The 22813-nt window shown below is 43.2% G+C and overlaps 1 protein-coding gene across 1 annotated transcript in view; it reads right to left on the bottom strand.

Annotated features, from left to right (window-relative positions):
* Snd1 (staphylococcal nuclease and tudor domain containing 1) overlaps positions 1 to 22813 on the bottom strand; it is a 408605-nt gene that overhangs the window by 93442 nt on the left and 292350 nt on the right. The window contains exon 16 of the mRNA XM_005365723.2: positions 65 to 174. Within this exon, the coding sequence (XP_005365780.1) occupies positions 65 to 174 (110 nt within the window). The remainder of the gene's footprint in view (positions 1 to 64; positions 175 to 22813) is intronic.

The raw sequence follows: 22813 nt of genomic DNA, 5'->3' as shown, positions 1-22813 counted from the left end.
GCTGAGATCCTGGGGGCAGGACTGTGTATCCCTCCTGCAGAGGAAGCTACAGGGAATGGCCTACCTCTCGCTGCAGCACCAGCTCCTTGGTGAAAAGTGTGGCTTCCTCACTGAACGGCTCTCCTTCCTGCACCAAGCCTGGCAGGTTTCGTGCTCCTCTGGGACATTCAATGCCTGTATTGAGAGAAAAGAAAAATCTGTGAGAAAGTGTGCAGAAACACTCCTCACTCCACCACTCTCAACCTGGGAGGAATCCTCACCATGGCTCCCCTTTGGCCCTTCCTGGTTTTAGCCACTGCTTATAGAAAAGGCTTTCCTCACCGAAATCCCACTGCCAACCCAGTCATGGGCTGCTGGAGAACAGCTGCAGCTGGCTCCCAGACACCTCCTCTTTACTCTCTGACTTTATGCCAGGATCCCAAGTGTTAATTCAGTGTCACGTTCCTTTTCAAATAAACACCCTCTCTGTCCTTAGGCTGTGCTTTGTATACTAGTGTACTACTAGCTTTCACTCAGAATAAGAGGCAGGAAAAAGCTAGAATACTGAAGAATGAGTAGGTGTTAGTCAGAGATACTGGCTCCACATCCCATTTTATCATTTATTATCTTCATGGCTTTGGCTAAACTACTGAACAAAGGCTCAACTCCCTTTGTCGAACAGATAAAATACCTCTATTTTTTAAAGATGCTGTATTAGCCCAGGAGAGAATATGTGTGCAAGATACTAGAACAAGGCTGGCTATTTCAGCTTTTGATACCATCATCTTTATCATTCTTAGCAATTCCCACACTTTGACTCCCATAGCAAGCCAATAACATTCATGAGCATAGAAAATTGTCCTGTATACTTGTTTCCAACGATGGTACACTGTACAAAATACACACCTACTGGCAAATCTAGACTGCCTTTTCTTTCTTCGATTCAATCACTCATTTTGAAGATACATTTATTACTAAGAGTAGTCATAAGTGATAGATCATAAAGTATGTTGTATTTTGATGTCTGGATAAGACATAAATATTTCAAAGTAATTCAGACTGCAAATGTAATTATGAAGGAGAAACTTGACCCAGGTAGAGACAGACAGGAAAATAAAGTGATGACAATCCAGAAAAAGAAAAGTGATGAAAATTTGTGTCCCAGTTTCTGACCTCTGCTGGTACCCGATTCTGCGATACTCGGGGAAATAGTGGTTCCATTACCTACAGAACACTGGCTCCACATGCTTACGAGTAAAGCTGGTTGTTCCCATTTCTAATACAGACTCAAGATTCCCAAAGCCCAGAAAAAAAGGAATAGGCTCCATGTCTGGTTCTGAGTGGCTAGGCTTCCAGTAGTAGAGATTATGCAAAATGAAGCACTAGGTGGTAGTGGTGGGGTACAGTAGCAAAAAAGAGACTGCAGCAACCGACATTTTCTGATTATGCAAAGATGGGATAGCTTGAAGGCCCTATGCCAGTCATGTGGCTAGAAGATCAACAGGGCTGCTTCTTTCCCTGCATTTTAGTGTCTATGAGAGGAGTAGGAACTTGATTTTCTAAAAGACAGCAAGAACTCCAGGGGCCAAGAACCTCAGGGAGAGATGAGGCTAGAGCAAAATGGAATGAAAAATAGTCCATGTTTTTCAAGACATCAATAGCCAAAAACACTTTTCATTTTAGATCTGCAAACTAAGCAAGAGGAGAATTGCCAGGGAGAAAAATAAACGATTCTGCTGAACTATTTTGCCACATACCCGTAGATGAAGCATTGCTGCAGAGACAAGAATAATGCAAAAGTAAGTGTTTGGTCTGTTGCTGAGCCCTCACAGCAGAACTGGGGTGCTGTGAGGTGGGTTGCTATGTAGCAGGGACCAAAACTGGGAGCATCAAGTTCAGAAACTGAGGGATGGGAAGGAATTTTTGTAATAAAGGAGTACCTCAAATCTCAGAATCTCAATAGTAAAGTACTAGCTTTAACCCATGTCACCATTTCAGTATTCTGAAATAGCAAGAAATCAGTCAAGCTGCCAGGACCTCAGGAACACCCTATGGGATCCCGATCACCAGATAATGAAGTTGAGAGAGCATGACAGCTCAGTGGATCCAGGTAGTTGAGCAGATCAAGCAGAGTTGCCTTTAGACAAGGGTCCTTTGGGCCTGTGAAACAAGTTCACTCATTATCTGTGGACGAAAAGTAAGTGTCTTGCAGTCACTCTCCACTTCCTAGCAGCCAGGCTTCAGCTAATCCAGAGGAAGAAGCCAACATTCACAACAATGCTAGTTCACATGGGCAAAGGAAGAAATCTCTCTTGGATTCATTTCCTTTGAAAATGCCCCTGGCCAAAGGGCAAGTGAACACCAGGTGGAAGACTACAGGGGCAGATGGGAGAAGCAGAACCTGCTACCAGGCCAAGGTTTGCAGGCAGAGGTAGGAGAGCAGGAAGAATCTCACAGCACCTGTAGATATAGGCTAGTGTAGGCCCAGGAGATGGTGCAAAGAGAAACACTTTTTGCCATGTCTCACGGCCTGAGATCAATCCCTGGAACCTATGTGGTAACTGGAAAGACTTCTGTACACACTGTCTCTTGATTCTATACCCACATGGTGGTGTATGAGCACAGGCATGGACACATACATTCAAGCATACATAGATAAATCAACATGGAGGTCAGAGGACAACTTGAAGGAACTGGCTCTTTCAATTCAGGTTGTCACGTGGCAGGTACCGTTACTCACTGAACCATCTCAGCAATCCCACATGTATATTTGCATATATAGCATACATACTTAGATATAGTCAAATCCCCACAAACTGGTTAATCTTGACTAAATGCATAGTGATAGTCTACTGTACTGTAGCCCATTAAAGACAAAAACTAAGATGGTTTTGGCACTGGATTGAAGACTTGAGTGGGTGGCAACACACAGCATGAAAAACACTGAAAATGAGAAGCAAAGACAAGACTCGAAGATGGGCAGACCCCTGTGGCCTTGGAGCATCCAAACCAAGGGTTTATCAGGTTCCAGACTTGCTTTTGTGTCCAAAGGGATCAAGAAACAAAGAATTGTGTCTGGTGATGAACAGGACAACACCAATTTTAACCTGTAAGACCCAGGAAGTGGCTGGATGCTGCTGTGATCCAGGTGAACACATCGAGCAGGAGGTGGTCTTTATCCCCTTCTGCCCAGGATCCATGGCACAAGGCAGCCCAGAGTGCACTCCGCCTTGTCTGAATCAAGGCCTCTGCTGCTTGCTGGGCTACCATCCCCCTTTCTCAACAATAAAATGGACAGGAGAAACAGAGAGTTCCCAAGCTCTGGAGTGCCTCAGATTGAAGACAGGGAGTGAGTCTTAGAGACTGTCTCTGGCCTATGTCTGTGGTTCTGAATCCTGCACATCACTGCTAACAGCTGCCTTTCCTGGTAACACACTGGAGAGGTGCTGCATGCTGATAAGGTATGGCCTAAGCTGTGTCTCCAACGCCACAGGTACAGAGTAAGTGCCTGTCTTACCACTGCCCTGACAAACCACACAAGAAGCAAAAATATTTTACCTTGAAAAAACACCATACCTAAGAAAAATCCTGAGCATTTTTGAGAATTTTACTTCCCTACAATGCATTGTGGGGATGACATGAGACTGTATCTTAGGTCTGGAAAAGGCTGGTGAGCCATATACACTCCCTGCAGCTCATAAAAACCTTTTCATGCTTTTTGCAGGCTTTCTAGCAAATGAATGGTTGAACAAAATTATTTGAAATAAAACACAACATAAAAGAACATTTTCTTGATTTTTGGAGGGCTCAGGAGGAGACATGATGTTAGGACATCATGACTCTGGCTTCTGCTTTGCCACTAAGAACTATTAAATGTCACCAGCTCACAGCCTCTGTCTCTGACAGGAAGGGTCTACAAGGTCTAGCATAGTCATAAAAATCCTACAATTTTCAGTTTGCCCTTTTGAGCACCCAAGCCTTGACTTTTGGAGTAGAGAGTGCTTCCTTTCAAACTTAAAAGGCTGGGCTGCAGCATAACAATCTATTAAAAAATTATACACTTAGAGACAATGACTAACTAGTGCAATTAACAAAAAAAAAAACCCACTTTGGTCAGTCAGTTTTGGAACAAGAAGAACAAATTCTTGCTAATGACAAGATAATGGCCATATAAGAGATTCTATTGATGGTCAAGTAAAGGTTATGTATCGCTCTGAATATTTTAGAAAGTATGTTAAATTATGTGATAATTACGCTTCCAGACTTAAAGTGTGTCTGTTCTTTCTTGTACTGCACGAGAACTAAGCGGAAATATGGCCAGCTTGCTTTATGTAGAAGTGACAGCTTCCCAATGACTGATAGTCCAGCAAAAAGTCAGGCATTATCAGAGGGAGAGAGAGATAGTGGAAACAAAAACCAATCTGAAGGATTAGTCAGTGGTGCTGACTGCTTGTCCACGGCGCTTTCTGCGGCCCTTGGCATCAGAGGGAAGAGAGCAGGAGTCTGCCTGGGACACTCATACACCTCACAGCTCTCCTATGCCTTCCTCCTTGCTTCACTAGCCCAGACTAGACACTATGTTGGAGGGTAGGGGCATCGGTGTGAGAGGAAGACTGTGCTCATACCGCTAATGTACCGGACAGAAGGTATCCCCCTTTACTACCGTGTATGGCACATTAGTGGTGACTGAATTAACTACTTTAGAGTTGTTCACTGTTAACAACTGATAGATGAGCGCTCATCTCATCTGTGAGACTGGAGGCTGAATGCTATGGCTGAGTCAATGGTGGGCTTCCCAGGCCCAAGCAGTGATGTGCTCCCCACACAATGTTGGCATTTGTTCTCATCGCTCCACAGCTGAGAACGGGAAGCAGAAGTGGGCAGGAGGGATGGACAGCAATAAAACCGTGTCCTAATAAGGACAGCAGATGACAGGTGAGCAAGTATGACCCTTTCTGGAACTGGGTCTGCACGTGCCATGTGTAAAGCACAAGCCTGCCGAGGAACCACAGGAAGCAATAAGCCACAGATTTCCTCAGACTCATCTTCCAGATTCTAGGACCCGTGAGATGTGATCCTACTTAGGATCCCTAAGATGTTCCTATAAATCTCCCTTCACTACCACCACGAGTTATGGGAGTCTAGTATTTCAACAGAAATAAAACTGAAACTTACACAGAAATTGCTTCTGAAGGTGGGAACTGTGTCATATTCAGGGTTTATTTTTTCTACACCAGACACCCAATACATTGTCAAGCAACAAAGTAGATTCGCAAGGAGTGTTGAATGAGTAAGAGTGAAAAATTCTGAGAAAAAGAAGTAAACATCAAAAGACAGAAATGGCAGATTCAGTCACCACTAAGGTGCCTTATATAGTAGAAGAGGGGATACTTCCTAGCTGGTAACAGCTTTCTGAGTTCAAAGTCTTTCTCATTCAGACCCGCCCCCTTCCCACATAGTGTCTGTAATGGACTAGATAGCATTACCGACAGGGAGGAAGAAGGCTTAGGTGAGCTGGGAATTTCTAAAGGTGTCAGCAGTCAGAAAGCAAGTTCTGCTGAATGTATGGGTCTGGAGTGACCCATTTGGAAGACAGAGGTGTTTTTCTGGATAACAGAAGAGGGGTTCACAGAATCCTTAACTACTGATATCCCAGTCTCCCACGGTAACATAACACTCCAGATGAGATACATAGCATAGCCACACCTATGTACCCTAGAGTGTCACATTTGAGAAACCAATGGTGAGCGGCAAGGTCTGAGATGCTGGGGCACAGCAGAGATGTTTAGTTTTCAACACAACAGCAATGCCCAAGTATGATCAGCACTGGAAGCTGATGTGGCCACATGGAAATGCAGAAAACTGGAGCACCCTTTCAGAGAGCAGGAGAAAATGACTCAGGGCGGGGAGACCTGCTTTTAAAGGGAAGATAAGAGTGCTAAATCTGTAGAGCTCAGCTACGTGGTGACTAAGAGGGCGACACGGGAACAATCTGCAAATATTTGAAAGGTGTAAACACCAGAAAGGAGGGGATGCTCAGCCTGAGCAGGGCTATAATTATTAGGGGAAGGAAAATCTGGACAAAATATTGGAAAAACAGTGTGGCGATAACTACTGGGTTATAAATAAGTTTCCAAATAACAACGAGAATGTTGTTATTGAATCCTGAAGCTGAGAGGTGTTCAGCCATCCCTTTCTTACAGAGAAGCTCACACCAATCAACTATGAGTTTACTTGCTACATTTAGGAACAGATCTTAATAATAATTCAACTCTAAGTTTTTCTGATATAAGTACTGCTGGCCCCCTGAAATTTCTACATAATTTTTGTTGATCTAATCACAGAGGAGACAGTAGTTCTGGTGGGAATTTTAGAACAACAACAAAAGGCTTTATCTACTAGGAACATGCCCGGGAAATAGCTGAAGTGGGTTTGGGTACAGACACAAGGGACGGACAGCTAGCACAGAGAAAGCAGACTGTCTCATTGAGTGGGCCATCCTCCTCTCTAGTCTCTAAAACCCCAGATGGAAAACTGTGGATCCCTCTTTCTTCCTTTTATATATACAGCCCCCTGGAGGAATTGTCAAGGACAAGGCAAGGCAAGAGAGAACACCAAAATAAGCTTCCTGTCACACTGATTGCACTTCAATACCTTTGCCTGCGTTCCTGCTGCTGCAGCTACTCAATTTATAATCCACAGGCTCTCCGCAGAGTTTTTACCCCCAGATTCAATTAGTTCCATTTCTGCACCTTCCCTACCCCTTTCTCCCTGCCAACAAACACAGTGAAAAAACCCCAGTATCCATAGAGAGCACAGCAGAGACCTGGGGTGGGGGTGGGGGGAGTACTTTTAGACAGAGATTCCCTTCCTTGGTGCTAAGAACAAACCCTCAGCCATTCATGACAGGCAGAGGCCACCTGCTTAGTTATAAGGAATATGGTTACCACTTAAAAACGGAATCAGTTCAAGTTGTTGGTTCTCAGAACTGTTACACATCTCATGTACCAAAAGCTTGCTTTTAGGTTCTTGCTCATAGGTTTAAGAGCCACTGGGAAGTCTTAAGCTGCAACACTGCCAATAGATGAGTTAAAAATCAAGAAACAAGAGATAGCACACTTGGTTTTCAGTTTCACATTCCTAAGATGGTCTAGAGAGAAAGGGACCAGTTGGCTCTAAGAGTTAGTTCTGTGTGGTATCAGGCCTCAATTCATATAAAAAGTTCAGAACTAAGTCAGGATTTTACATTGCCTCAAATTCTTTACTCTCTCTCTTTTCTCTAAAGACCTACTTTGTTTTCTCAGGGGAAGCTAGAATCCTGTGGACCAATTTTGAAACATGCCACTGCTAAAGCTTTTTCAATGATCAGAACAAAGGGATGAAAGGAGAATGAAGGGATCCTAATTAAAGGGATCAAACATCTCAGGTAATTGTAGTCAAGGGAGTCAGAACTGGGCAGGAGCTAAGAACGAATGCTTTTAGTTCAGAGTTCTTAAGGATAGATTTTTATTAGGTTGTTGTGGGTTTGCGAAGTTTGATGCATCTGTGGAAAGACTGGGGCCTGGAGTTAATTGGGCACAGGAACAATAAGCCCAAGCCTTGACAATGCAGTAGGAACTGCAGCTAGCTCTGAAGAAAGGGAGGGGAATAAGAAGGAAGAATCCTCAGTCAGTGGTGCAGAGCGGGGCTGCTAAGAACACTTTACGTTTCTCTGGTCGAAGTCTTAATAGAGGCCTTAGTCTGCTAATATATCCCCATTCTGTTGTCAGCTGAGGAAAGGGACACCGATTTTTTCACCTCTAGTACATGGCACCCGGTAGAAGCTTGTAATTGTTTGTGAACACAAATGCCAGGAGGAGAGAATCTAGTAGAAATAATATAACAAACCTGCTACATCAATCTCTATTCCTGAGTTTTGTATGCATCAGAGTTAACACTTGGAGAATTAAAGAGGAATTCTAGTGATACTTATTTCCAGGACTTCAAGGTGAGCTTGTGCTAAATGCAAATCATTGGTCATGGTAAGTGGAAGAGACAAGGAAGGGCTGGCTTAGAGGCTTGACACTAGATTTCTCATTCTCAGTCTAGCTGGGCAGAATGCAGAACCCGCTCCTCGAAACCTGATTTACAGCCAGCTTTAGACACCGAAGAATCACTCCCCAAAGGGAGAAAAGCTTTTCAGATGGAGTTGGCATAGCAGATAACAATCAAGCCTGCACTGAAACAACCTTTTATAATTCTACCTATTGCAGAGCAAGATCAGAAAACAACTGAGTTTTAAAGAAAAAAAAATTCTCCCTGATTAACAAGGCCTTTCTCTTCCATTGCACCCCAAGAGCATAGCTTAAAAAAAAAAGTGGCAGGCTGTCTCCAGGGTGTTTTGGGGAGGAGGCTAGACATGGCAGGCTCTGGGTTCCCATGCTCATTGACTGCTGTGAGCAGCAGCTGCAAGGATGCTCCTGTCAGCTAAGTAGTAGACGAGAACGACCGGGCATGGGGTGACGTGGTACTCTCCGGTAGGTCCATCCTGGAATTTCTCTTCATCATCCATATCAAAAACACGATCATTGTATTAGCAGGCAGAAAAATGAAAAATTCTGAGGTCAGAAAGTAGAGCCACAGTAGCCTTCCAAGTAACAAGAAGGCTCCTACAAGGCGCTGGCTTTTATGTAACAGGCTGTGGAGACAGCATTCCCCCAGAACCAACATCCTGTGCCTGAGCAAAGAGGGGGAGTTGGTTTCTATGAGAACCTCAACTTTGCTTTTACTGACTTATTTTAAACATGGAACTTTATCTTTGAATCAAACAGAACTTAGATTTATTTTTCTTTCCCCCCTTTCATTTCTGGTACCAAAGGGTTCCCTGTCTTAGTTTCTTTTATCCTATGCTAATGGGTAACAAGAAAAATTTGAATTTACCATCCAGACTCTGAAAGAGATTAGCTTCAGGGTAGAGAAAAAGCCACAGGAAGTACCCACGTGGCTCTTGCAAGTACAAGCTTCCAGAAGGTGTTCTGGCACACACCTGGCAGCCAAATGTAAAAGCTACTTACTCACATAAATTTAGAGTGACTTCCAAACCAAGCTGTGTTGTGTTATTTGAACAAAATGGTTTTGAGATGTGTTCAGTGTACTTCCAAACTATTGCCTTTCTTGAGCTTTCACTCAGTGAAGATTGCTCTGGGCTCCTCCTTTTGAGGAGAGTGAATTCCAAATGTTTAGAAATTAGTATACTTAGCTAGCAGAATAGCGGAATAAGAAAAACAGCGACTGTCAGAAATACTAAAGCCCATAAATACAGAATGGATTAAAAAAGAAAACCGAGAGAGAGACAGAGAGAGAGACAGAGAGAGAGACAGAGAGAGAGACAGAGAGAGAGAGACAAAGGGGGGGGGAAGTCCTTTCATTTACTAACTTTAAAGGAACAAGGAAAAGAAGAAAATAGAGTCAACACCCAGGACACAGGAAAGCAAAGGCGTGCTAAAGAGGCAGTGCTCTCCAAGACGACAGACTGACTTCGGACAGACAGAGCATGTCCTGATATGTGAAGCAGCTTGAATTCTGGGGTTTAGGTAAAGAATGACATTCCTTTTCCTTTTCTCTGGAGACAGAGTCCTTCTTATGTAGCCCGGGCTGGCCTGGAACTCAAGCTCTTCCTGCCTCTACTTCCCAAGTGCTGGGGTTACTACAGTCTTTGTGGATTACCAGACTCTGGAGCAGGAGTCAACAGCCAATGTCCTGAGAACTGAGTCTCCCCACCACCTGTTTTTGTTTTTTCTAGATACAGTTTTACTGTGTAACCCTAACTAGACAGAACCTGTTGTATGCTCCAGGCTGGCCTCTAGCTAACAGAGATCCGCTGGCTGACCCACCACTTATTTTTGTTTAGCTTACAAATTAAAGATATGGTTTTCACTTTTGGGTGGCTGAAGAAAAAAAAATCAAAAGAGTAATATTTGTGGTATTTGAGAGTCATGAGATTCCAATTTCAGTGTCTATGAGTGAAACTTTGTCAAAAGATGGCCACATTCACTTATATCTATATGGCTGTTTTAATGGTACAAAGACAGTTCGACAGTGTGACCGAGACCATAAGGTCTAAGACGCCTAAATTATTTATTGTCTGGCCCTTTACAGAAAAGTTTGCCAGTGTTTATTCTCAAGGATGTCATTTACTATATAAACAAAATAAAACAAGAAAACTTTCAGGCAAGCAGAGGGCTCACCTCCTACAATTACAACAGTAGACAGAATAAACAGTAAGAATAGTGTAACTTATACCACTAGTGAAAAATACACAATCTAGAAAGTAGAAGAGAAGGGCACTGGCTAGGCAATGTTCATAGCACCTTATTGCTCTTCCCTAGACCCTGTCCTATGGTAACCTTTGCCATCAATGTTCCTTGTATTCATGAATCAGATCTCCCCAAGCAAATCATGCACTCCCAGTTCAAACCCGGAGCGTGTATTCCATAAACCTTTCTTTGTTTCCCTCCTCCTGCCACATCCACTGCACAGAAGTTCTTGCTCCTATAGCTTCACACTCAGGTTGCCTTTCTAAGCACAGAACCAAGAGGTCCTCCAGATGTCCTGACAGCATTCTACACTGTGCCAATCCCTCAGAGGGCTTTCCCTCCTCCCCTAGGCTTCTCTAGCTGTTCCAGCATTCAGGGCTGCATGATAAGTCTCCTGTCATGACAGGTCTCCTGTAGGCTAGCCTGGCCTGAAATAGTCAAGGATGACCTTGAAATTCTGATTCTCCCATTCTCCCCAAGTAATAGTAGGATCCTAAGTATAAACTGCCACACCTGGCTTTATGCAGTATTGGGGATCAAACTGAGGGTTCTGTGTATGATCGGCAAGTACCCTCTTGCTTTTTTTATTTATTTTTTTAAATTTTATGTGCATTGGTGTGAGGATATCAGATCCCCTGGAACTTGAGTTACAGACTCAAGTTCAGCTGCGATGTGGGTGCTGGGAATTGAACCTGGGTCCTCTGGAAGAACAGTCAGTGCTCTTAACTGCTGAGCTCTCTCTCAAGCCCCCACACCTTGCTTTTTTGAGACAGGGTCTTACTATGCTTACTATGTAGCCTCGACTGTCCCAAAACTCTCTGTGTAGACCAAGCTAGCCTTGAATCCACAGATGTGCTGGCTAGTGCTGTGATTAAAGGTATATACCACAACCCCCAGCCTTGCCTCCTATGCACCCCCCTATGCATCCTCACTCCCATTCCCATCTACCCGTACCTTTCCTTGTGGTGATAATCATGGAGAACAAGCCTCCCAGAATCCTGAACTGTCCTCCCGACAACACTAACCTCCATTTCCAAATGTCTGAAAGAGATTCCCCTTTGGGTGCCCAATTAATACCTCAGATCCAGTGCACCTAAGCTAAACTCATCTTCAGCTGCTCCTCATCCTGTGTTCTCTCCATGTGGAAGCATCGCTCACTGCTCCTTCCCTCTCCGTATGAGCCAGTGGTTTTCCTTTCTGCCCTCCATTTTCCTCTATAGAGATTTTTCATGCACACAGCTACCAGAATAATCTTCTAAAGCTCACATTTTACTCAAAACTCTTGAGTGGCAGCTTGCACTTCACCAAATAATATCAGAATTCAACAATCTCACATTCCGGGCCCTATAAGACTGTGTGTAATTCCTTGGGGCCATATAAAACCCATCTGACAGCCTTCACATATTTGAAGACACAACATCTACTTTTTCTCATCCTTACATCTTATTTTCTCTAGGATAAACATTCAAGACCCCCACGAGACAAGAGTTTTGATTTCCTACTATCTCATTCTTTTCCCTTTTTAAACCTACATAATATGAAGTCTTCCATCTGGAAATATCTTTCTGGTTGATTTAATTAAAAAGGTCTAAAGGGGTGTGAATTGTACTGTGGGGAGCATTTTCCTTTTGCACTACTGAGAGTCAGGTTCAGGAGTTTAGAGATGTGTTGCTTTAGGGAAGATGAGGGGGCAGGGAAGGTGGAGATGGTGTTTGATTCTTGCCCTACTCTGGGCAGGAAGCTACAGTGACAGAGCAAGACTTAGCCAGCTGAGGAAAAGCCCTCCCTAGAGGTGGGGGCGGTGGGACCTGTCATCTCTGAGGCTTCTGGCCTTCACTGGCTCCCTTCCCAGTCCATTTCCATTCTCATCTCTCAGCAGCAGCCCAAGGCACAGTGGAGACCCTGGTGGTGTTGTGACAAGTAGCCTATTCATTTCCTTCTCTCAGCCAAGCTCTCTGGGGACAAAAAGGAACAGCAAATCCAAACTACTGCCCAGAATCCACTTTGCAGAATTCAGAGAAAGACTGCTCTACCGAAACAATTATATCCCGTTTGGAAGACCTGAGGGGGAATGAAAAGGATCTTTGGTTTTCACTGACGCTGAAGCACTGCAGTGGAGACCATCTCAGGCACCACTGCAGCCAGTGCTCTGGGAAGGAAGGCAGAATGTGCACTTAGTAAGGCTTTAGCTCCTGTCACATAGGAGCGACAGGGCACAGAAGTATTAGGATTTGAACTGTGACACTGGACAGAAAGCTCCAATTGGGAAATGAGAGAAGAAGAGCCCAGCAAGAAGGAAGCATCAGATAGCACAAAGACCAGCTTCCCGAGACGAACCTGAGCTGATAGGTTGTAACTGTCCATCCATGGCCAGAAGACTGCCCTAACCTAACATGCGTACCACTCAGGACACACAAGACACGTGCTTGTAGGGTGGGGTTGGCAGAGATGGTAGTAGAGTGCTTGGGGCTGCAGGGAGAGTGAATTTCCTGAACACAACTCTCAGTCCAGCTCATTCCCTGATGACGATGATGATGCCTGGTGCATAACCATAGCCAAAGAGTGCCGGTGCGGGGCGGGGGTGTGTGTGCGTGTGTGTGCATGCGCGTGTGTGTGTGCATGTGTGTGCGCGTGTGCGTGTGTGTGAACAGGAGGCAAGAGCATGTGTGAATGCACACATGTAAGGGCTTACTTACCCAAGGAGCGAGGGCAAAGAAGGGGAAGAAGAAAGTATGGGAAGAGGGGCTGAAGAAATAGGACTGGCCTTTCCTAGGGCTGAAATCAGATATGGGATCCCAACAAGGGAGATGGTGGCTATTACAAAAACCCTGGTCACTCAGAAAGCTTGAGATCAGGCTGTGCCTACCTATCACAGGCACAGTGGGAGAGCCTAGAAAACAGTGGACTAGGTCAGCCATACCTGGTCATCATTCCTGGAGGAAGGGTTATTCTCTTCTAGGCGTATTCTGGTGGTCTGCTCCAAAGTCTCATACTGTATGCCTGCTTTCTCTCTACCTCTCTTACATATGTAAGCAAGCAAGCAAGCAAACAAACAAGCAAGCAAGCAAGCAAGCTCACTGCTTCTTCTGAGTTGTTCCACTATCCACGTCTTTTCTACTATTCTATGCAAGAAGCTGGTGACAAGAACCCTAAAGCATAAAGAAAAATATAGCGCTACGTATCCTTGTGGAACCTTGGAGCTGCATGTTATATGGTAATGTCTGAAGCAATAATGTATTTGATGTAATAAATACATAGGTTTTGTCATTAAGATAATTAATTATACATCTTTGAATAAAACAAAGCAAAATAAAAGTGGCCACTCCTGGACAGGTATCTTTCTGGGCTTTGCCTTCCACGATTTAGCAACTATCTGGACACACTATGGCCCATTAAGGCTTCCCTCTAGAGCAGAAGAAGGCAATTAAATCTCTGAACATGAAATGCTAATTCTAGGACTATATAACCATGCATGCGTCAGCATTTCCATCCCAGGCAGCTTTTCTAGGAGGTACTAGTTCCTGAATGGCAAAGAGGACAGCTGTCAGCAAAGGGTGGGCTCAGTGAGGCCAATGGCACAGCACAACAGCCACAAGAAAAACAAAACCAAGATAAGTGTTTCATATGGAGGCTGCTAACCATCAGGTCACTAAACTAGAACCTCCTTTGTTTGTGATTCACCCAGCCCGAGCAGAGAGTTGTGCATGCTGGAGTAGGACAGGTGGGTGCTTGGGTAGGGATGTCGTCTAGCCAGCCTTGAGTGTCAAGCTCTGTCAATAATGACTGTCGTGTTCTGGACTGCCAGAGTATGAACTTATTACTTCTCTGCATACCCAGACACCTACCTGCTCCACACCTAGGGAACAAGAAAGCATTAGATCTCTCTTGCAGAGGCAGTCTGCTGAACACGTAGATATTCACCAGGGATCTGCAGGGCAGGCAGGAGTGAGAAACTGTGAGAAACTCTAAGGGATCACGATGGATTGAAACCACTGAAATGACTTTGTGTGTTCAGAAAGGGCTGGCATTTACTATTTGTTAGGGTCTTTACATTCTTATTTCCCTTTTACCAATGCTCTGGCAGAAATGTTGGAACATATTAATCTTTGTAGTTGAGTGATATGGTTTAAAATACTGCAGGGCTTGGCTGCCATTCCTTCCCCTGGGGTCTCAAAATAACTCCACACAAATCATCTTTGCTAAACACTCAGTCAGCTCTTCTCTGCTAGTGCACACACACACATCTTATGTAAGGGAAGAAGCCACCCAGCCTGCTCGAAGGTAGTGGCACTCCCAGAGAGGCACCTAGAAAGAACCTTACAAACGGCTTAGCCTAAATTCCTTCTTTATTATTAAAAGAGGGAACTAGAAATTAGAGCAGTTCAATGACCTACACAAGTTCACATAGCAATCAAGGACAGATTAGAGGCCCTATCTTTTGACAGGCAGTTCAAGCTGAATGCACTTCATCTCATTTGTCTGGAGTCCTGATTTATCTTGCAGAATTCTGATTTTGGGTATCTTTTCCTGAATCAAGACATAATGTGATATTGTGGACCTTTGAAAAAACATTTTAGATATTACATCCAAGCTCACATGTAATTAAAAGGGTTCCAAAGTGCATGAAGATGCCCCACAGCATATTTGAGAAGAAATTAGCATAAAAAGTTACAACACCATGAATGTTAGCGTCTGTTGTGTTGGGCACTGGATCAAGTACTTTTGAAAAACATGTACCTTGCTATTTAATGCTAGAGCTATTATAATTTGCACATGAGAAAAAGAAGGCAAGGATAAGTTAAATAAAGGATACGCCCATAAGTCAAACCTATTCTGGCTACTCTAAAGCTCATGTTTATGGTGAATCGTACTGAAGAGCCCCCTCAACATGTGATACAGCATAGAATTTCCAAAGTTGGAATTCGTAAGAGACTCTTAATTATTTTATTCCAACTTTCTCATTCATATTCGATGAAAACCAGGAGCGAATGGAGCATCCTATTACACCACCTGCTTCCTCCTACAGAGCATGCTTCTGCATGAGTGCTCGAGAGAACACAAAGCAAGGGAGCTGTCCAGTCAGACATGAGGACGCTTGAGCCTTGGTGCATGTGAAAGGGTGAGCAATTCACCATCAGTTTACCTCCTCACCAACTACTCACTAAGTTCCTACTGTGCTCCAACTGTGGAACTGAGAATTTCCAAGGTAGCAGGTGCAATTCTTAAGGCTGGATGTAGCATGCGAGCATCGAGGAAGCAGAAATGAGTAGACACCAGCTAGAGGAACTCAAGCACGGCCACGTGAGGGGTCTGTGCGTGCTCGTGATGTTTCCAATGACAGAAAAGAAAGTCTAGCATCTGGAATGCAGGACAAAAGTAAGAAAAACTCAGTCTCCCCCTGAGAATTATCAATGTGGCCTTTAGGGGTAGAACAATTCCACCCCGTGGAAGATGTCCCGTGAGCTGCTGGATGATGGCATCTTAGCTGCCCTCGGACACCACAGGAACACTGGGAGCACTAGTGAATCAATTTCAACTCTGCTCCCTCTGGGAAAGCACAAAAGGAATTCTGTTATTCTCTTGCTTCTTGACCTTAGGAAAGTCCTGGCCTCAGAAAAACATCTGTATTCCACGGATGTTCTTCCCAATATATTTCACTGTAATTTTACAAACATAAAAATGATTATTTCAACTCTGTATAACCAGTATTTAAACATAACTTTCGAAATGCTATCAGTAAGATTTAGTTTGAATTAAAATTGTGAGCTATCTCAGAACCATTGTCACAGCATTCTCCTTCCCTCTGAAGAAGTCCAATCATCAAGCCTTGTGAGCAGAAATTCAAAAAGAACTAAGGGTTAAAAGTGGGCTATTTTATAATCACCTACATCTTATAATAACTCTTATGGAAATGGCTTTTACTATATTACATATGTATACCAAATAACATGTCAATCTTGTGTTGAGATAGCTTCTAAAACAGAGTGGGATGGGTTAAAGAGTTGGAGATACTGGGCTGACAGGAGGTCAAATTTGTCGGCAGAAGAATAAAGAATCTGTCTCAGTGGAAGATTGGAATTGAAAAGCTCAAAATACTCTTTTCAAAAAAAAAAAAAAACCCACATTGTTCTGACTTCCAAAAAGGACGAATCAAATGAATCAAATTGGTCTCCTCCCTCTGTTCCTAAAGAGGCAAGGCAGGAAGTGCTAGAGTAGGAAGTACCGGTTCCAGCCTTAATGATGCTGTGTAACCTTGGCCAAGCAACACGTTCACTGAGTCTCCGATATTTACTTGTTAAATGGCAACAACAGCTCTTCTTGAAAGGCACCAGGATAAGCACCCGAGGGGAGAGGTAGGGGACAAGGGAAAATACCATGGAAGGGGAAGTGTTTTACACAAATGAACCCTCATGGAGAAGTTTCCCCTTAAGTTTTAGCTTACTTACTTAATCACACTCCAAGTCACTATCTGAAAATGGCCATACTTAAGCTCATGACTTCACTAAACTCAAGAGTTACCTTTTGGAAATATTTTTAAGGTTAGTTTCTTAGGAGGTGAAGAGTGGTGATATCCAAATGTAGAATAAACCAAGAAAAAGTAAGTATGGATGGGTACAATACATTAAAAAAACAACTCGATTCTAAAGGGCATGGCAAGAGTAGACACGGGCAAGCCGCGATGAGCAGGAAGCAGGAAGAGCAGACAACAGCTGGGGACTCAGGAAGGGAGGGAATCGCAGCAGCCTTTCATGCTCCTGGAAACATACAGCGGGGATGACAACACATGACGGCGACAGGAAAGCAGAAATCACATTCCTTGCTGATTTTCTCCAGCATCGTTTTGGCAAACTTAGTGTATATTTTTTTTTTAAACCACCCCCATCCCTGGCAGTATTACTTGTGCAGGCAGTATCAATGTGACACAGAGTTTTCTCTATGGAAGCAACGGTGAGGAAATCTGATTTTATTGAAAATGGGAGTGCTAACTCCCTAACCTGGAGATCAGCTTTTCAGCATGTTCTCAAGTTTAGACCTCCTGACTCTCCAGTCTTCCCGATCTCCAGAAAAGCTGTGAGGCAGACCAACAGATACCCTCAATGTTTCTGACGGCAGAAGGATTCTGCTACTCATGGGATAGCCTTCACAAGATAGAACTGCTTCTCTAAAATGCCACCTGGCTCCTCTTTTGAGACATCTGTAACTCTACTTAACTTCGCGTCCGCAGTCATCATCTGTGTTGGCCAATGAACACCTTGCCTCTGGCTTCCACAGTCACCTCATGTGCACAGACTCACACACACACCTGTACACACTTAAAAATAATAAAAAAAATCTTTAAAAAATGGTGCTTCAATCTCCTAGTTGGAGTCAGAACATAATAATTTTGTCCTAAGGCTATTTAACCACTTATGGGAAAACAGGCCCAGGAGAGTACTGTCAAAATAAATGAGAAAGCAGCTGCTGTTGTAACTTGAGGTCAAATATATTTTATTCCAGTTTTCTAAAGACTCTAAAGATTACAGCGGTGGTTGAACTGATGTCCACTACAGCTTTCACTCTGAGGTGAGGGATTATCAGTTCAGCAACGGCAAGCTAAGACCATTTTATGCTAGAGTACAAAATATAGAGTGGAGACCCCAGAGCAGCGGGTTTTCAAATTGTAGGTCACGAACCTTTAGTAAACCTCAATCCCCCAAAATATTTATATTATGATTCATAACAGTAACAAACAGTTAGAAAGTAGCAACAAAATTAATGTTAAGGTTGGGGTCACTACCACATGGTGAGCTGTATTAAGAGATCACAGCATTAGGAAGAGTGAGAACCACTGCTCAAGTGGATGAAACCCCTGCTAATGCTACTAACAGCTTGTGACAGAGATAAGCCCACTTCTTTTCACCGGGTCTATTTCCTCACCTACAAAATGGCTGAACAGATCACAAATTTTTACGTCAGAGTGTTGTCAGGGTTGCCTATGGGACAACTCTACAAAATAAAACATTCTGGACAAGGTTGTTAATGTCCCATACCATGACCCAGGATTAATATAAGGAAAACAGAAAAATGTTAAGAAACACAACTCTCTCTCACAGATCAATTATGTGTATTAACACACACGAACACAACACACACACACACACATGTGTGAACAAAAAACAAAAGAATCTTTAAAAGTAGAAACCAGAAACATACACATCCTGCTGTGAATGGGTTTGTCTACATCTGATAAAGGTTGCCCACTGTCATTTGATAAAACTGCTTTTCAGTATTTTCTCCATGGAAGAATGTTGCTCTTCGCCAAAGAAGCAACTCTTTGCACATGTCAAGAGAAATATACACATATGTACAGAGAGTCTCATTTCATTCAGCTTCAACTAAGCTCATGTATTCTTTAGCAAACACTTCTCTGTTTGATTTGTAGTCAGCTTGGTTACCCAGCACTATTTGGGTTTCAAGGCTTAATTTATTTGATTATATTCATTCCCGCTCCCCATCTTCCTTCCAGCGCAGCAATTCGAAACAGTAAGAGAATCTATCATGTTCCCTTATGCAAAGACTTTTTCAGCTTTATGTTAGCAGTCTGGAACTACCTTTTCTTTTTAATAACAGTAAGAAAAGGCACTAATGTAGCTATCATGTTTTTCTACACCATTGCTGTTTGCTATTTCTATTATGTAGTATGATATTAATATGCTACAGGATCAGGTTCTACCCCTTATAGAAGGAGCTGAGACAGGTCAGGCTGGTCAGTTTAGGAAGGGAACAGTAAGCCAGCTTCTAGTTGAGGTGGACCACCTCTGCACCTCGTTTAATAAACTGCACATCTTTGCTTCCCAGTAGGTCTCCAAGGCCTGCTGAAAGTGGACACTGGCATTTGTGTTGAATCATTCTGGTTAAAAAAATGGGAGCGAAGCTAGATTCAATCCAGGCCCTCTTTCTGCTTTCATAAGCCTGTGAAGATACTAAAATTGAAGCATCAGAACAAACAGAAGCTGATGATGGCAAGAGAAGAAAATGCGGCTGATGAGATGATCTCACACGGCAGAAGTAGTATTCAAATTCTGGTGGTTTTGGCTCTAGATTTTGCTTTCTTCCCTCCCTCCTTTCTCAAAAATGAGTGCTTGTGCACTTTTTAACAGTAGCAAACAATCAAGAATTTAATTTATTTGTTTTGCGATCATCTTGAAGTTTCTTCTATTTCCAAGCTCACTTTTCATTTAGCTCAGAATGAAGCAGTCTAAATCTGGATCCCAATATCATGCAGCTTCATTTGTAAAGACTATGCAAGTAAATGCCATTTGTGTTTACTGTATGAAAAAACCTGCAAGTAATTATTTAAAAAAATATATGTAGGTAGCAATGCTCTCCCCTTATCCACAGTTATCAACAGTCAGCTGCAGTCCAAATATGTTAAATGAAAATTTCAGGAATAATTCATAAATTTTATACAGCATAACAGTGTTGAATCTCAGTACTGCCCAGTCACTTAGCAGCCAACACGGGGATCAGGTTCGACTGTTTTGGTATTGCAGCACAGTGTTCAAGTAGTCCTTATTTACTTAATAATGGCCCCACAGTGCAAGAATATTGATGTGGGCAACTCAGATATGCCCCAGAGATGCCATAAAGTGCTTCTTGCAGATGAAAAAGTCAAAGTAGAAAGACACTGAGAAAAGAGGGGAAGGAGGGTTAGAGAGACTGGAATCCATATTCACACTACACCGAGAGGATAGTGAATCTTTATGGAAATCTATTTTATGATTAGTTAGTGCTGTTAAATCTCATATCATACCTGGCTTATAAATTAAACTTTACTCTAAATACTTATGTAAACAGAAGTGAGTATACATAGAGTCTGGTACTCTCTCCAGTTTCATTTATCTACCAGGAGTCTTAGCACTTTGTGGACAAAGAGAGACAACTCACTGCATTTTAGAATATTATCTCACTACAGTAATCAAGTGGTTTAACTGTGTAAAGTAGGTAAATATGTATTTTGCATCACCTACAGTTCTAATTAACCATCTGAAAAATGTGCTATAGAATGTCCACATGCAGGGCTGGAGAGATGGCTCAGCGGTTAAGAGCACTGCCTGCTCCTTCAAAGGTCCTGAGTTCAATTCCCAGCAACCACATGGTGGCTTACAACCATCTGTGATGAGGTCTGGTACCCTCTTCTGGACTGCAGGCATACAGGCAGATGGACTATTGTATACATAATAAAAAATAAATACTAAAAAAAAAAAAAAAAAAAAAGGGAATGTCCACATGCCCAAGTAGGCTTCCACGGTCCACCTTAAGGCTCTTTCTCACCAGGAGGACAGAAGGTTGACATCTTAGGGTTTGGGGCTCTACTCTCAAACCAAAGCCTTGACAATGCCAAAGTTCAGATGAAAAAGAAGGGGCATAATAGGCACTAGAGAATTCCCTTTCCAAAGACCTAAGTTCTCCCGGGAGTCCCCGTGCCTTCGTCTTTGGATGTTCCAGGGCAGCTGGCGGGCAAGTACCGAAACCCACAGAGGTTGGATTTTTATTTCAATTTCATGTTAACAATGCAACATCTGATTTAACTCCTTAAAGACCCTAACCTAACCAAGCCCTAACCTCCCGGTAAAGCATCACTCAGAGAAGATCTGAATATCGGTGGGACCTGGTCCGTTTATATTTCACAGAACAACCCAGAAAGACCATGGTGAATACAGACTCAGTGTCTACTGTCTCAGCTCGAATGTCCCCGGGGTGTAGAACATAACTGAATTAGAAAAGTCATATAACCAGAATGACTGGATTTCACTATTCACTCACTGTTAATTAACCTCAGCTAGGGTCTTTCTGCTCCTCAACAAAATGTGTATGTCACTCTTCTCTTGATGGCAAGTATGGAAATGCTCCCCCTGCCACCATTACAGAGGAGTGGTTCGTATTGGGGGGGACTTCCAGAGCGTTAGGAAGTTTGCTGGGGAGTTGGGGGTCAATTCTAGCTGTTGCAACTAATGACTTTGCTAAGTAGGGAGAGTAATGCCGAGACTCACAGTATGACCAGGAAATTAATGAGAGGTCTGCACGAGAAGCTTAAGGAAACAGGGTGTCTATGTCAGCAATAGTAATACTGGCTTAGGTATTGTTCCATGAACCCAAGAAAGAAATGGTGAAAGCAGAGATATCATTGGCCCCTTTCTATCATCCCGACCGTCAACTGCACAGGACGCATGGGAAGCAGCCAAGACAGTAGTCTCCTCCACCTCTTTCTCACTTAGGTGAGGATAGACAGAAGAGTGGAAGCAAGAGACAAGAGATGAGGAGCACAGAACACAAATGGACGGGTTGCTTGCCAACTAGTAAGAAATAAAAGCCTGTGCTTATGATATACTTTTTCATGTTTTTGTACCATGGAGGACTACGCTGACATAGTAGCATTAGAAAATTAGAACCGACTGCTCATACAGCAAATATTTAAGAAGTCTTACTATGGGCCAAGCATTTTTCTATAGGTTCATCAGAACTTAGTTGAAACAGATTATTTGCTTTTGTTACATACTGTGTTAGATGGTAACAGTCTTGGAGATGGACGTGGGGGCAGGGGAGGATTAAGCACTACAAGGTGCTGAGGGCTGTTTGTAATTCTGAAGAGGGATAGAGGAGATTTTATGGAAAATGTTTTGTCTGACCAAAATGAGAGAACTGAGTTATCATGGGGAAAGTGCGCAAAGGTCTTAACTCGGGAACAGACAGTGGAGTGGGAAGAACAGAAGAGGAGGCAATAGTGAAAACACAGGAAGAGGTAGACAGGTCAGACGAAGAATCAGCTTGTTCTAAGCCGGGAATAAAAAGCCATTGTTAGCATGGCTTTCCGGGATGGATAAATATATAGACAGCTGTGTGTGTGGGCAGAAAAATGACTGTGATAGAGTGTGTGGAGAAAACGCCTGTTGGCATCCCCAGGACCCATGCAGATGTGTCAGGACATACTACAGAGTCCTGAGGGCCACTGCTATCAGATGTCTAACAATGGATTTTCCCACTTGTTTCCAGTGAAGACACAGGGCATAAGCAACGCCTGGGAAAGCTCTGCCAAAGCACTGTCCCACCTTTTCCTGAACTCGTGGGCTGCTGCTATTACCATCAACTATCATCCTGGGTTGGTGTTAAATTAGCCAATTAACAACAATAACAAAAAGCCCCACATAAATGTAGCTTCTGATGGCTTATTCATTTTTATTAATTGGCTAATTGAACAGTGCCTTAGATCTGTACTAACAGTGGTTATGGGTGAACACACTAGCATGCTGCATGCTTTCTCTCACTTTTAACTCCCATTACAGGACACATTTCCCATGTATGTGGAAACCCAGGTAAGGTAAGTTACTGGCTCTACTCTATCCTCACACCTAATGCCTCCAACATGTTGTCTGGAGGTTTACACTTCTGTAGCTAGCCCTTATTTTTGCATTTTGCAGAAGCTCCAGAGAAGGAAGGAGATGGTTGCTGTAAGGGAGATCTCCACTTGATTTTTTCCCAAATGCAGCACGCAGAGTTCC

Source organism: Microtus ochrogaster, unplaced genomic scaffold (genome assembly GCF_000317375.1).
Source record: "Microtus ochrogaster isolate Prairie Vole_2 unplaced genomic scaffold, MicOch1.0 UNK4, whole genome shotgun sequence".
Classification (NCBI taxonomy): Eukaryota; Metazoa; Chordata; class Mammalia; order Rodentia; family Cricetidae; genus Microtus; species Microtus ochrogaster.
Note: the sequence above shows the minus strand (reverse complement) of the source record. Positions and strands in the feature narration are given on the sequence as shown.